This window comes from Chenopodium album, chromosome 8, assembly GCF_948465745.1.
Source record: "Chenopodium album chromosome 8, dcCheAlbu1.1, whole genome shotgun sequence".
Lineage (NCBI taxonomy): Eukaryota > Viridiplantae > Streptophyta > Magnoliopsida > Caryophyllales > Amaranthaceae > Chenopodium > Chenopodium album.
The window spans coordinates 62,826,183-62,843,608 of record NC_137841.1 but is presented as its reverse complement, the minus strand read 5'-3'; the positions used below and the strand labels follow the sequence as shown (position 1 = coordinate 62,843,608).

Here is a 17,426-nt window from a genome sequence, read left to right as displayed (position 1 = left end):
CATAGAAAAATTGGGAAGTTGGGTGTTAGATGTGTGTATTGGACGTATAGTTTGTCAAGTTTTATTTCCTGTTAGCAAAAACATACATCGTACTAATGTTTATTGCCTCATTGAATTGGGGATTTTCCTATTGTTTATGGGTTTTATATATTGTAGCATCAAATTTAGTAATATCTTCAAAATAACAAATCTATCTGGAATGGATTATTTCATAATTTTGCTAGAGCTTAAATAAACTAGTATTATAGAGAAGGAGACCTTGTATGGAATTTTTATGCTGGAATTTTTATCAAAATGCGAGTAAACATTTGATGACAAAAATAGATTTTGAAATTTGAAGAGAAAAATGATGTCAAACAGCTGAGCAAGACCAAGTTTTATATATGTGATGGACTTTAAAAATTGAAATCAAATTGAAATTTCTCAGCTAGGAAATGTATGATGGTCCAGTGCTTCAGTATGATTACATTATCTGTCTTATGCTGAGCTTGTATGCTGTAGAGTGCCTTGTATGTAATTGTAAACTACACTCATCTGAATAGTGCTTGACATTTAATTAGTTATGTTCATTCTTCTAAATGCGGATATAAGTGAGATGGTTCATCTTTATAGGGTTATACTACCAAAATAATATATATGTAACTAGGTTAGTTCCCGTGACATGCACGGTAATTTTTAATAATCATTATTAAACTATCATTATAATCAGTTTTTATAAAACAAAAAAAAAAATCTAAAAATATTGACAAATTTTGAGCAAAATAAAGGATTTTGTAAGATATGTTAGATATAAAACGATGTTGAAAATTAGTAAAATAAAGGAATTCACAAATTGTAAGTTAAGAAATTTTTAATAGCTAAAATATATGTCAAATCTTTTTTATTTTAAGTAATTATATCGTATAAGATTAGAGAATTATTTTTGTAAATAAATTTTGTTTCTTTAATTAAATTTTATTCAAAAAAAAAAACTAAGGACACACCAGAAAATGACACGTGTCATTGCTGGTGTGTCTTTTAGTATATAGTTATTGATTGATTGATATCCAATATCTTTCTTAATTTTGATAGCGAAATGTTGCCACTGCTCCCAATGTTAGTGATAGAGTGCCTTTTGTCATAGTTAAAGCTGCCAAAGGTGGCAAGGTAACTGGTTGTTCCTTTGTTGTTTATATAGATTGTAGACCTTTGTTGAGGAGTGATTATAAACGGAGATAAGGTTTCTAGAAAAAAGGGGGACTTTGAGAGGAGATCAAGAGCAAAGGACGGAGGAGAAAGATGAGGGACAAAATTATACATACTTGACTTTGTGCGTAAAGTTTAAATTCTAATTCCACAATTTCTGAAAATGGAGGTGTGATAACTGTTAGAGACTGATTGATCTCAATGATTTAAATTTAAGATAAAGGAACCTCTAAAAGCTTGAAAATGAGGTGGGTTATTTTAGTTAGCTATGTATATTTAATATAATTTCCCTGTTTTTCCATGAGCAATGACTGTTGGAGTTGCATAATCTTGAATTTTTTTAGTATTTTGAGTATGAAAACTAGATATTACCAATTTTTTTGGACCAACATTATAGGATTGTGGAGTGCATAGGTGTGGGTGTCGAAGAAAGGTTTCTAGGTTGTTATCAGGTATTCAGATTTGATTGATGTTTAAAACCGGTATGATCTCAAGTATGGCTTCATGCTAATTTGTTAATGGGTTGAATTCCTTATATTTTATCTTCAAGTTAAGGATAATAAGTTGACTGAGTTGTTATTTTTTTCGTCCTTCATCTGCTTAAGTTTTTATTGTCTTTCCGCCTTGATCCTTTTTCGTTACTTTACTCATAAGTTTGGGACAATATATATATATTCTTTTGTGCCCTCCTCTAATATACCATGGCTCTCCATATACTCAACGCTTTGAATGTCTTATTTAATAAACCGGTTATTTCATGAGAAATTAGAATAGAATTGTTACTCAAAGAGAAATGTTAAATATATGATGAACATACAAATAACGGCAAAATAATAACCAAAAAATAATACCGATAAGTTGGGGAACCGTGCGCGGATCGACAACTAGTAATACTAATTACTAGATATAATCATACTCTACAATTGAACTTATTTTTGAGGTCAAAAGATATTGACTCTTAAGTATGTTTGTGAATCAACAAAATTACAAATCAACATGTTCATATTTGAAATATTTAGCCATACACATCCGACATACCTATAAGAATTTGTGAAAAATTATACTTAAGGTATATGGTAATTCCTAAAAGGAAAATTTGATTATAATGATCCAACCTTTTATAACAATAGGTCACCTGCTTGACCTAATAGGTGGCAGGTGACCTATTGTTATAGATTAAGTGACATGCTTGACCTAATAGAATAGAACCCCGACAACACCCCCAAAACTTGAGTTATTGTGGAATAATTGAAAGGTTGGATTAATAAAATAGAATTGTGCAAAGCTTGGATTATTAGAATTAAATTTTTCTAAATTAAAAATAAAATTTTTTTTTTTTTTTTTGAACTCAAATAAAAATAAAAATTCCTAAAATACCAACAATAATTTTCCTTGTGCAAAGGTTGGATTAATAAAAAATAAAAATTCCTAAAATACCAACAATAATTTATAATTTAGGCAATGAATTTTTTTCATATTAGGTTTCCTAACACCATTAGGTCTCCTAGTTCTATATATTTGATCAATGGAAATACAATTAATTTGAAGAGTTAGTTTTACATAAAATTAAAGCAGTAGTGTTTTTTTGGCCTTGATAAGATTGAGACAAAAAGGTGCAATAATGGTGTTAGCAGAATTAGGGGGGTGCATATCTAATGCTCTTCGGAAACTAAATAATTCAAGTGTGATCGATAAGAAGGTACTCGGTAAATGCTTGAATGAGATCACTCATGCTCTTCGCGATGCTGATGTTAACTTCGAGTTTATCAATCGCCACATTAACAATATTAAGAACAATATCAATCTTGATCATCTTTCTGAGGGTCTTAATAAGCGCAAAATTATAGAACAGGTACTATACTTCTCTATTGTATCTCTTTTTAAAACCTTGATTATTATTGTCTATTAATATCAATTACTTATAATATTGCTGGTCGATTTTTAACTTGATATTTGTTTTTTTAAAGGCGGTATTCAATGAGTTATGTAGTTTGTTGAATTCGGAGAAGCCATCTTTTACTCCGAGGAAAGGCAAACCAAGTATTGTTATGTTTGTTGGTCTGCAAGGTATGTTATGTATGCACTTTTTTTTTTTTTTTTTTTTTTTTAACCACTAACATTGAGGACAATTTTGCAATGGCCATTGTAATATTTCTATTAAATCTTGACCATTTATTTAGTGGAAATTTATTTTAAAAAAATATATTTATTATATTATATTTAGAAAAAAAAAAAACTAATCGGTTACCTAGTGTGCTAGTATATATAGTGGTGTAGGTCGGTTTACATGGTCCTTCACCGACATACTACTCTATTCCTATCTACTAGCTTTCTCTAAGCTAATTGTAGATTCTACTAATTAGATTTTTCTAGATTACATTTTTAACAAATTCCTCCCATTGATGATTGATTTATGGTTTTTAATATGATGATCTTGTTGATAGTTTAATATCCCATCTTGCTTATTGCTGATTTTGGTACTAATAAGAAGATGATTTTATTTTTATATGGGTGAAGAACTAAATTGAAGATGAATAATTATATATTGTGTACTTGTTCTTTCATTTTGACGAAAGAACTAATCACGCTAATCTGGCCTCTAGCCATATTAATCCATAATATTATAAAAAACAACTGAAAAAATTGATCTGATTTCATGACTATGTTGACAACTATAAAAGGGTATTGAAATCTCAATTGTTTGAAGATACAGTAACAAAAACTATGAATTGTATATTTGTATGTATGGCCATCGGTAGTTTTTTTCAGAGATAATTAAGAGGAATTGAAAACAGTTATAATTGATAGAGAGAATATTCTCATCTTAGGTTTAGGATATATTTTGTATAAGATTATCTTTGATATCTATACATATCTTATGTTACCTAATATTTATAGGGTTACAATGAGAAACCTAATCATATTAGGTAACATAAGATATGTATAGATATCAAAGATAATCTTATACAAAATATATCATAAACCTAAGATGAGAATATTCTATGGATATTCTCTGTCAATAATAAACGTATAAGATTGGTCCTAGACATTTAAAGGGCTAAGAATAAATTTAATTACAATGACTATCATTTTTATGTAGCCATTGAATAGTCTTCTTAACATCGATCAATAAATGTTTAATTCAATTATGTTTGGCAGGGTCCGGAAAGACGACTACATGTACAAAATATGCCCGTCATCATAAGAAAAACGGTTGGAATCCAGCTCTTATTTGTGCTGATACTTTTCGAGCCGGTGCTTTTGATCAGTTGAAGCAAAACGCAACTAAGGCTAAAATTCCCTTCTATGGAAGGTATGTATATTGAATTATTTTAATTATGGTACTAGGGGGTTTTGTTTATTTAGTAATGATTATGCATTGACAAGTGGTGAAATTGGTAACAGTTACACGGAATTAGATCCCGTGAAAGTTGCAGTTGAAGGTGTGGAAAGGTTGAAAAAGGAAGTTTATGATCTGATTATAATTGATACAAGTGGACGACACAAACAAGAGGCTTCTCTATTCGAAGAAATGCGTCAGCTTGAACAGGCAACGAAACCAGATGTAGTGATATTTGTGATGGATAGTAGCATTGGTCAATCTGCATTTGACCAAGCACAAGCCTTTAAGCAAAGTGTTGATGTAGGAGCCGTGATTATTACTAAACTGGATGGTCACGCTAAGGGAGGTGGTGCTCTTAGTGCCGTGGCTGCCACCGACAGTCCTGTCATATTCATCGGGACAGGGGAACACATGGATGACTTTGAGGAGTTCAACACCCAATCATTTGTTTTACGCCTTTTAGGTACATAACTTGTATACTTCCCCCTTATTTGTATACGTGTATTCCAATTTCAATTCCTAGTACATATTGTATTATATGATCGATATATAATATGATGATTTATTTATTTGGTTGCATTTATAGGTATGAGTGACTTGCCAGGGTTTATGAAAAAGATAAATGGAGTGGTTATTAGAAAGGATGAGAAATCGAAGCAGGCTCAAGATTTATCCAAGGGGAAGTTTACATTTAGAATGATGTATGAGCAGTTGCAGAATATCCTCAACATGGGTCCTATGTCTCCGCTTTTATCAATGCTTCCTGGATTCAAATCTGATTTGATGCCCAAAACTAAAGAAAAGGATGCCCAGGCTAAGATAAAGCGCTATATGACCATTTTGGATTCAATGACAAATAAAGGTAACTTGTTCTTGATTCATACCTTGATTTGCTTTTTTTTTTTTTGTTTTAAAAATACCTCCTATATATACTTCCTATCTTGTTTAATACCAAGTCAGTGTTTTAGTTCCTGTCAAAAAAAAGGGTAAATGTTTTAGTTTGTCTTCTTTCAAGTTTATGAGTAAATGTTTTAGTTTGTCTTCTTTGAAGTTTAAGAGAAAAGAGTTGAATGCATTAAATTATTGGAAATTTTGTTAAAAAAAACCGTTTATAATAACTTTTTTGTTAGGAAAATCCTTATAAAAATGTTTTGACAAAGAGAAACCAGATTGCAAAATATTTTGTTGAAGACAACCAAGAGTGACAATCAGGCATTGACTGATTCTTTTCCGGCATTGACTCTACATGTGCCGGTCACGTGACCTAATTTTTACTAATCCCACCCAATTTCTTCTGATTCTCCTCTAATTATTTTGTTTTAATTTTCCCTCTTGCTTTTCTCTCTTCTCTCCTCTCTTCTCTCTTTTCTCTTCTCACTTCTCATAAGGAGAGATAAGCAGGAGGAAATTAGAAGAAAAAGGGAGAAAATTAAAACAAAATAATTAGAGGGAAATTAGGGGGGGAGAGTCAATGTCGAAAAAGATCTAGTCAACGCCAGATTGTCCACCTTGGTTATTTCAACAAAAATATTTTGCAATTTGGTTTCTTTTTGCCAATTTTTTTTAAAAGTTTTTCAAATGGTTTTTTCTAATAAAATTTCCTAAATTATTATTCAAGTGAGAATAAGGGATATTCTTACGGAGGGAGAAGAGAGTGAGTATGATGAAATATATATATTATTCCTTATTTTGAAAGTCTTGAAACGTAATTGACTTTGATTTGACTTGACTATGGTGATACAGAGTTAGATTGTAAAAAGGATATGTGCAAGTCACGAATCATGCGGGTTGCACGTGGAGTTGGGCTTCAAGTTAAAGAAGTTACGAAATTACTGGAAGAGTACAAACGCCTTGCTAAGATGTTTAGCAAAGTCAAAACTCTTACCACTCCGCATATGTTGAAGCGGATGGGTGGTTTACAAGGCTTGATGAAAACTTTACAAACTTAGTTTATATTCGAGTAAATTGATACACTAGTATATGAACTATCATTCTCTAATTAAGATTTTTTTTTTTTTTTTTTTTTTTTTTTTTTTTTTGGCAATAACCATTACTATTGTTGGTATTTTATGAATTACCATCGAGTATAATTTTTAGGATTGTTTTGGAAATGATTTTCAAGACTTTGTAGTGTAAATCAATTACATTTTGATCCATCTAGTTACTTTGGTTTGTGATTCATAAGGAAAATACACGCGCGTAATTGTAAGTACTAACAATATCAGTATTATAGGCCTTAATTGTAAGTAATACAAGTAGTATTATTATAGTATTATAAAGGGTCTTAATTGTATGTAACAAGATCTAAAGAGCTAGGTCAACCCGCTCAGATGAGAACATTAAACAATACATAATAATAAACAACACAAGTTTTCACAAAAAAAAAAATAAACAACACAAGAGAATTATACCTATGAATCAAACACAGAAACATTATTGTTCAATAACGTAACAATACGTCAACACATATAAGCACAAGTTTATAAAAAGAAATACACTACAAGAGTACGTTATGCAACAACATAATATTTATAAAACAAGCTAAGCTTCTCCTTCTTCCCCCGCCTCTTCATCTTCATCTTCATCTTCATCTTCATCTTCCTCTTCCTCTATCGATAAATGGCAAGCTTCCGAAGGGAGGTTGAAACTATGGAATTGTCTTTCTATTTCTTCATCCAAATCCTTGAAATAAACCTTGATCTCTCTTAAAAGTTTGGCTTTTTTTAGGAAGAATCGAGTGATGAGGGCCCTTGCTTGTTTAGAATCCACATAATTTCTTACTTCCAAGGACGAGAAAGTTGAGGTGAAACACAAAGGGTTCCCCGCCTTTGCAAGGATTTGTGAGACCATTGAAAGATTAGTTGGATTGCTTGAGGTTTGCCCAAGCTGATCAAATGTTTTAATAAAGTGTTATTATAAGTATTTTAAAGACTAAGCAAGGTGACTACAAATTTTAATTAACTCGACTAAATAACTTACTAACCTGTGAGTAGCACAAATATTGAAGACTTGGTGAGATGACCACCATCATCACCACAAGTTTGGTGAAGTCAGTAAACTCAATGGGTATTGACAAGTACATCCTTTTCAAGTTTATCAAGCGGACACGATTCGTATCAAAGTGGCGTGGTACCTAAGAGAAGGGAAAGAATTACAAAAACTAATTTGAATTCAATTCAATTAAAACTAAAAGACCTTATATAGGCATAACAATTAAAATATAGCTAAGAATGCATGACTCCTAAATTATAGCAACTACTTTGAATAATCAACCAACATACCCTTATGATGTGAGACAAGTGGAGCGTCATGTATTGAACAGTAGTAAGTCCATTTAAGAGTTGATATAGATTATATTCCCCTATAGAATCACAAGCAAAATCAACAAATTGAATCTCATTTAAGAGTTGATATAGATCATATTCAATATACTGATCACGCCACCTTCGACCTAATATACTAGTTGCCACAGCTTCTTTAGTTGGTAAAAAAGACAGAATCTTGCTCAATAGTTCATCTGGTAGGTTGCTAATACGATCTTCCTTGATAACCAGATTATTGTTGCCAATAATCCTAACAAGTAACGATAAAACCCCGTCTTGTAGTTGATGCATGTTGTACATGCCACGAGAATCAAATGAACAGCAGTCACATTTCAGTGAAATCTTACAGAAGTATTCCCTTCCACCTTTATCATCCAATATCCACTCTGCTAGTGACTCCCTTTGCCCTTGAACAATTATTTGGTCATTATATGTGTCCACTTTGTAAAGGTTCTTAGCGCAATCCGGCATATCCAAACGGAAGTACATGTAATAGTCGTCGTTCATCCGATTGAATGTTGTTTCAAATACTCCCTTCACTCCCTCAGATATGAACGGGTTGATTCGACCAGCCTCTTCGCTCCATGGCCCTATAGCACATACACGTACACATACACATACACATACACGTAGTTGTTCATTAATTAAATCCAGGGCTAAAATTCTAAATTAAACGACATCAAAGTAATTATTTACCATTCAAAGTTATATCTCCTTCCAAGCCATCGCAGCATTCACAGTTATTGTCGTGCATAACAAAATTTTGCAGTCCCTCTACGTACAACAATGATTAAATGCAAGCTTAATTAGTATTATAATTATCTTCAAAAAATTTTAAAAAAAAACATTTATATATTTGAATTATGTCTAATAAATGAAAATAATTACCAATTTAAAATTATAATTTTGATTAAAATAATAAAATGAAATTATACTTTTACCATTCCAGGTTTGTCTCCCCTTGCCGTGGCAGCATGTACAATCATCGCTGTGCCGATCTCTAATAGTGATTCCATCTACGTACAATATTTGTGTCAAAGAAAAAAAAAAAGCTTAATTATTATACATACTTGTCATCATACGATATTAAAATTGAATAAATAAATTCGAATATATAAGTAGATTATATTACTTTTTTTTTATATGGAAAGTAGATTATATTACATAATGCATGAAATTAGATTATTAATTACTTACCAATTCGAGCTATATACGGATGAGGCCACGTGGTCGAAGGGTTTTCATTCACAGGAGCTTTAGAATCTTTATAAGATGAACTGCTTGATGATCCTTCATCTAAAAAAGTTGGAATCAAACAAAATCATATTTCTTGAAATTCAAGAAATTATAATTAAAAAAAAAAAAAAGGAAAAACAATAAAACGTATATATATACCAGAAGACTTCTTAGGAGGAGGAGTACGAAAATAGAGGGAGGCGTGATCAAGTCCAGTAATGAGAGCTCTGCAGGTACCATTCTTAATCTGATGTTCCACGACTTTGACACGATCAAAGTCTTCACCCTCTTCGACTTTTACAGCAACAACATAAAACCGATTTGAATCTTTGATTGACAATACCTCATGAATATTCTTGGAAAAACCTTGAAAACGTATCTCCTTGTGTTTAATATCCCTAATAACCTCGAGATTAGGCACACTTACTCCCGGCATGTCTACACGAAGGTAATACCCGTTTTCGATCTTCTTCATCTCGTACGCTCCTTTTGGTCCTGGATATTCATTTACTTGCAGCGGGTGTAGCTTTGGGGGTTCTTCAAATCAAACACAAAGAAATGTCACATACATACACATTATTATTAATTATTTTAAGAAATGAAAAAATGGATTATGCATGAGAAAAATTAAAGAAATGAAGCATTAAATTGAAGAAAGTGAATGAAATATTATTAATAATGAGAAAATTAAATTGAAGAAATGTATTAGTATAGAGAAGATAATTAATGAGAATAGTTGAAAAAATGAAATATACCATCAATGTTAACGCAAACAGATTCAACCATTATTGAAGTGATTTTCTTTAAACTAGCTTGGTTGTTTTCAAATTCTTGGCTAATTGATCGAAATGAGTAGCTCTTTGAATTGATTTTGTGGGTTTCTGACCCTTTTTTTTTTTTTGAAAACTTGTGGGTTTCTGACTTTACTGGGTTTTAAGTATATAAAGACACATTACAGCCGACATTAGTTAGGATTTTACTACCCTTTCTTTTTTTAAAAATAATAAAATGATTACTACTTTGTAACAAAATGAAATCAGTTGATCCTATTTTATTTAAAGAAAAAGAAGAAAAAAAATAACGGCCAAATCTCTTGGTGATTTCTTTAAACCTCGTGTTCTATGTTACACACTCTACCCTTATTTGTTTGTTAGTTTAATTAAAGTTAATTGGTTAAGCAAGGCGCATGACAAGAAATTCTAAAGCAACTACTAGTACAAGATTATTATCTAATCTTGATCTACTTGTAGTGCCTTATTTTCATTTTTATCTTCCTCTAAAAATTTTAAAAAAAAAAAAAAAAAAAAAAAACACTTAATGAGATGTATCGATTAGGTCAGTTATTAAGAAACGAAGAAAGTATAACATGAAATTCTAAACCTATAATATAGCTAGTATTCTACTAGTAGTAATATATGACTTTATAAGCTCCATTCGTACTAAGTTAGGTTTAGATGGCACGTATGAAGTACTCATATTATTTTATACCAACATATTACTTCACTAGTTAAAACTTTTATATACCAATCCATATTGTAACTTTTTTAAAAGAAAACACGTTAGGAGAGCGAGTATAAGCGTATTAAATAAACCTGAGATATATATAGATTACTCTTTAAAATGCTTAATTATCAACGCTGTGTCTGTCTCATATTGCATTATTAATACTTAATAGATTTCTTTTCTTTGAATGAGTTAGTTAATTATTTTATTTTTATTTATTTAATACAAACCAGGGCCTAAATGAGATATATCATTTTTCAATATGAAAAGCTCGTAGGGCTAACCGGAGATTCAAATATGAATCGAATCATTTATACGTCGTGCAAAAACTAATTAATTAATAGCTCAATTGTAAAACCTTATTAGCTTTCATCGTGTCTTTAAAACTTAATTACGCAATACCATTTTACTAGCGAAACTCCTAGAAAATAAAAAGGGTTAGCTTTAATTTGCATGCATGTTTTCCTTAATATACAATTGATTTTTTTTTTTTATTGGTATGTAATAAATAGCAACTAACATGATAATATCAATTTTTTTTTTTGAAAAAATGATAATATCAATTTTAAATAACTTTTAATTAGTTTCCATATTCCAACATATAAATCCATTACATATATCATAATATTTTATGTACGAGCTTGAATCACTACATGTATATTTTATATCCAACAATTGTTTTGTGTAACAAAAAGGAAAATAGATGACTAAAATCACACACAAAAAAAGACATACGAAATGATCACGAGTTAACTAAGCTAATTGTGATTGCATTGCATATTATATACTATATATAGTATGATATATACCAAACACTAGTACAAGTACAATGCTCCTTATTTATTGGATAGCACGCAGTAACAAGAATCCCTTATTGTTTGTAATAGGCCTACTACTAACATAGAATAATAGAGTTTTGCTTCCTAATTAAAGACTTCTAGAGTGTACCCGTGCAAAATGCACCGGATATATAAGAAAAAATATATTAAAAATATGAAAAATTGATCTTGATGTTGTAACTTATACTTGGGCTGCAATTGTCGGTTTTGGACTGGTCGACTCTGTTGAACCCTGCTTAGCTTTGCGCTAATGAGTATTAATAATCGAATTAATAATGTGCACACTTGTTCTGTCGTGCTGACACCTGCTCTACATATGATATTCCCTGCTTTGCTTAAAAGCTCAAAAAACAGGGTCTTACTCTTTTATGTCGGTGGCCACGCAATGTAGCTAGCTATTATGGGGTATACTTTGTCAAAGTTATAGAGGTTACTCGTTTAGTGTTATAGGGGGTTACTCGGTTAGTGTCATATGGGTTAGTGTCTTGCTCTATGAGTTATATACTTTAATATGTTGCAAATAGTTATGGCTAGTTGCGCAAAAACGTGTTGACTTTTTTTTTTTTTAATGATTAGAGAAGTGAAAATTGTTTAGAGGGTAGTCCCTAATAAAATGCATATAATTGAAGGGCTGGGGACACTACTAAAAATTATGGTTTTTGCGACCGCCTTTACCGGTCGCAAAAAATAGCAAAAACGGTCGCAATTCATAATTGCAACCGTCATCGGTCGTAAAGGGGTGGTCGTTATTTCCTTGGTCGCAAAAAAAAATTATTAAGACTGTTTGACGGTCGCAGATTTATTGCGGCCGTTTTTGTTATTTTCAACGACCGCAAGGGAAACGGTCGCAAATATTAATAATTGCGACCGGTAAAATAAACGGTCGCAATTTTGGAAATTAGCGACCGCTTTTGGCCGTCGCTAAAAGTTGAAAAAAAAAATAATAAAAAGAAATTACGCACCACCCCTGCTCTTCACAGCCACGCCCCCACCACTTCTCACACCCAACTCCACCCACTGCCCCTTCCCAGCCAACCACCTTTACCCACCACACAGCACACCTTAAAACACCACCCAATCACCACGAAAACCCCAGCCAGCCACCACGGAAACCCCAGCCACCATGAAAACCCCAACCACCACGAAAACTAGCAAAAATCAACCCAAAACAAAGATAAAATCAAACCCAAAAAAGCCAAAAAATCCAAACAAAAATTCAAACGAAAAAAAAGACAAAATTCCAATGAATAAAACATGGAAATTTGAATTAAAACATGGAATTTCGAATTAATAAAAAAACAGAGAAAATTCAAAGTAATTAACCACAAAATCGAAAATAAAACAATTATCAAACCATAATCAACCAAAAAAAATCAAATTCGAAATAAAATTAACAAAAATCAACCCAAAAATCGAAACGAAAATCAAACATACATAGTAACATTAACAAAAATCAAACCCAAACATTAACAAAAAAATGAAAACGAAAATGAATCCCAAAATGAACAAAAATTAACATTCGAATACTAAAATTCGAACAAACAATCAAAAAAAAAAATTCGAATAAAAACTCAGACAAACAAGTATAAACACGATAACATACCTTAAACCTCGAGTTGACTTCGAATTTCACCTCAATTTTGGTTTAATAAGGCCAAATTCGACAATGAAAAGTCTAGATCTAGACTTTTCATGGTCGAATTTGACCTTAAAAACCATCAACTTGCTTAGCCATAAGATTGTGACGGTGGAGATAGTGGTGGTGGGCTAAAGCTTGACTATGGAGGTCATGGTGGTGACAGTTGGCGTCGGTTGAATGTTTGGACGATTTTCGATCTATTTCTTTGAAGTGTGTCTGATTTCCGGCAATAAAAGTCAATTAATAATGAAGGAGGAATGAAGGAGGAGAGGAGGAATGAAGGAGGAGAAGAGGAATGGCGAGAAGGAAAGAAGGAGCGAAGGAGGAGAGAGAAACAACTGTGAGAAGAGAGAGAGGAGAGAGAAAGAGAAAAGAGAGAAGGAGCGGCTGCTGAATGAGCGGAGGGTGAAGTAGTTAGGGTTTGTGAATAAGGTATGCTTTTATACCGTATTTTTTTAATTAAAAAAAAGGTCTTTTATGACCGTTTTGCCGGTCGCAGATTAAGACCGTCTATTTGACGGTCGCAGATTATGACATTTACGACCGTCTTTGCCGGTCGCAGATTATGATTATTTACGACCGTTCTTTGACGGTCGCAGATTATGACATTTACGACTGTAGGGAATAATTTCAAGCCTTTAAAATCCCACTAGCTCGAACCCCACTGTGATCATACACTAAAGTACGGTGGCGTCCAAAAAGGAAGAAGATAGAGCAAAAGAGTCGCCAACAAGTTTTTAAGGAACTTGTAAACCGTTCACGAGGTGAAGGTTACACCCCTTAACGATCCAAGAGATCGTCAACTCCATAAGGTCATAAACCAAATAAGGGTTCGGGGATGAAGGTACAAATCCAACCTAAAAGAGATTGAACCTGCCCTAATAATAGGCCTCTACTTTATTCTGATCGTATTCATGTGCGCTTTCTGATTAACATACAATCAATAAGATTAACCCTAAACCTGTTTAATCTATGTTGGTTGAATATTAATGCACAAATAAACTATTATTGGTGATCACTTGAATTATAATCAAATTAACCCTAACAAGATTATTAATTATCTTATTAAGCGCGATTACAAGTACCAATTCCCTTTAACATGCAATAAAAGGTGTGATCAAGCAATAAATAATAAATAAATAATCAAGCAACAAAATAATAAATTATAATCATGACAATAAAAATTATAATAATAATAATCATAAAAATAATAATCATAAAAACAATAATCATGACAATCATAAATCATAATTAAAATAATAATCATCATAATAACAATAATAATATTCATAATCATGTTAAAGCATAATAAAAATAGCAAGATCCTAGGCATGATACTAACAAGATTAATAACAAACCCTAGCATGTCACTAAGCAATAAAAATCAAATCTTTAACCCTAACATGATACTAACAATCATAAATATTAGGAAGAACGTAAGAAGCATCACAACAATCATATTTAATATTAAAAATATCCTAGACATGATACTAGGAATCAAGATAACAATCTAAGCATGATATCTACATCATAATATCAATAAATCAATAAAGTACTTACTTGGATGCCTCGTACCTCTTTCTAATTACAAAATACACACGTTAGTAACTTCAAGGAAAATAATAATCAAAGCAATTAAATTAAATAATTGAAAGAGAGATTTGGGACCAAACCCTCAGAAATTAAAACTTTTCACGTCTAGGGCGAAGGCAACTTCGAATATGCCTAGGTGTATCTAGATCTTGTGAATGCGGAACTTTGTATGAAAAAGCAAGAAAGAAAGAATGCTAAAGAATTAATGTTTGTTGAGAATTGATGAATGAAAGATGTAGATGATGAATGAATTGTAGAGGAAAGCTAATTAAAACTAATTGTTGATGAGAATTCGTGAATGAAAACGGAGTTTTTGATACGATATTTATAGAGAAAATCAGCCAAAAAAGATAATTTAACAAAATAGAGTCTGAAGATCGCAAAACAGGACTGGCGCCAACCCTGGCTAGCTAGCGCCAGGCACCAGTGGCTAGCGCCAGGCGCCAATGGCTAGCGTCTGGCGCCAAGCCTGGTTCCAGGCGCCAAGGCCTGGGGTTGGACGCCAAACTGGATTTCAACGCGCTTTCGAAAATCTGATAAATTTACCGTACTGGAAGATAAAATAATATGATTTCTTCGAAAATGCTATTTGATCTTGATTAAAACTCTGAAAAGAGTCCTAATTGATTTAGGAATGAAAAGAACCTTCTAGAATATTCTAGAAGACCAAAACCATTCCTAATTGCATTAGGAATGATAAATCATATTAGGCCCTCCCCTAGATCATTGGGCCGTACATAAAGCTCAAACCGGCCCAGTTTAGTAAATTGGCCATAACTTCCTCAATATTCATCGGAATTGGGCTTATAATATATCATTGGAAAGGTCTTTGCAAGCCCCATCCAACTACACCACTATTGGACCCATATCATGGACCAACCAAATTGGATTGGCTGTTTTCTTAAAATAAAGTTTTCCAAAACAGGGAGAAGAGAAAAGAAATAAAACTTTCCGCAACACTAGACCTTTCCACACTTTCGTTTCATTCGATTATGATTCGACGTGAAAGGCACTCATCACTGGGTTTGGTTTTGGGGAGACACAAATGGGTGTCTACAACGACCGTCAGAGACGATCGCAGATTTTGACATTTACGACCGTCTCTTTGACGGTCGCAGATTATGTCATTTACGACCGTTAGAGACGGTCGTAGATTTTGACATTTACGACCGTCTCTTTGACGGTCGCAAACAATTTATTTAATTTGGAATTATTTTTAATTGTTAAAACAGCCCTGCGACCGTCTAAAAGGCTAAAAACGGTCGTAAAACGGTCGCAAATTTGCGACCGTTGTCAAAGCAGTCGTAATATTGCGACCGCATAAAAAACGGTTGCAAAATATGAATTTTGCGACCGTTTTTCAGACGGTCGTAGAAAAACGGTCGCAATTTAGCCGAATTTTAGTAGTGGGATTTAGAGTACTATAGTGAATTATTGATAAGGAACTGTATTTTGTGCTAATGCATTACATATATTATACTATGTACTAAAAAATATTCGTAAAACAAAGTGAAATGTTTGGGATTTTGAGTGCTATTGTGAATTGTTGATGAAGGAACTGTATACTCGTGCTAATGCGTGTCATATATTATACTACGTACCCAAAAAAAAAGAAAAAAAAAGTGTAATGTTAGTAGTAGTTTCTTGAATAAAAACAAAAACAAAAAGGAAATATTGGATGGGTGGTTTTTTTTTTAAATGATAAAATAAAGTTGTGTGATAGGTAGTTATTTTTTTCTTATATATATATATATATATAAAAAAAATAAAAAAAAAATAAAAAAAAAAAAACCTACTTAAATGCATGAGAGTTGAGTATTGGGGTTTTGGAGGATTCTCGTGAAAACGACTCTGCAATTATATATTAGATTAGAGTGTACCTGTGCAAAATGCACGGGATATATATATCACATAGTAAGATATTAAAATAAATACAATGTAGGAAGTTTTTATTTAAAGGAAAATTGTGGAACTTATGCTAGCGTGTGTTCTGTGCGCTGCAACACCGTTGAGTTACTGGTAGAAAAATGGAGTAACCTGTATATATTGAAATGATAAACTCTTATTATACTTTTTGAGTAACCCTAAAAACAACATAACCCCTATATTATTAACTAAGTAAACTCTAAATCCGTAACGGAGTAACCATTATAACACTAACCGAGTAATTTCATAAAGTGGCCAGCTAAAAGTTAGTAAACTTATAAGGGGCTAATTTATTTTCAAAAATAAATAAAATGCCTATAGTTTTAAGATTGAAGTTTTCAAGAGTTGGAATAATACAAAATTAAAAAATGAAACGTGCAATTATAATGTAAATTCCAATATTGTTTATACAAAATTAGTGTGTATATTTGTAATATTAAGTAAAGTGGGTAGTTCTCTCAAAAATTAAAAACTAAAGTGGATAGTTTATATAGTAACTTTTTTTATAAGATGAAAAAACATAATATATATGCTTGTAGTTGAATGTTGTTACAAAATGTGCAATTATATATGGAGAATTGGAGATATATATTGTATTGTAAAATAGTAAAAGTAAAAGTGAAAGTGATTTATTTATTTATTTATTTATATCTTAAATTTAGAGAAGTGGAAGTTATTGACAACCAATTTAAAAAAAAATAGAAAATATAGGGTAGCTATTTTCCACAAAAAAAAAAAAAAAAAAAAAAAATCCTAAAAAAAAAAGAGAGAGAGAGGAAGATTGCACCAAATTGTAGGATTGGAGTTTTGGAGTGATGTGGTTAAGTGTTGCAAACATG

The 17,426-nt window shown here is 31.8% G+C and overlaps 1 protein-coding gene across 1 annotated transcript; it reads left to right on the top strand.

Annotated features, from left to right (window-relative positions):
* Positions 1-2,806: 2,806 nt before the first annotated feature.
* LOC145641961 (signal recognition particle subunit SRP54 2-like) lies at positions 2,807-6,832 on the top strand. Its single transcript, XM_081692996.1, has 6 exons — positions 2,807-3,037; positions 3,153-3,252; positions 4,345-4,498; positions 4,591-4,991; positions 5,115-5,390; positions 6,272-6,832. Exons 1-6 carry the CDS (start codon positions 2,807-2,809, stop codon positions 6,475-6,477), a joined length of 1,368 nt encoding a protein of 455 aa, XP_081549122.1. The 3' UTR covers positions 6,478-6,832.
* The last annotated feature ends 10,594 nt before the right edge of the window (positions 6,833-17,426 follow it).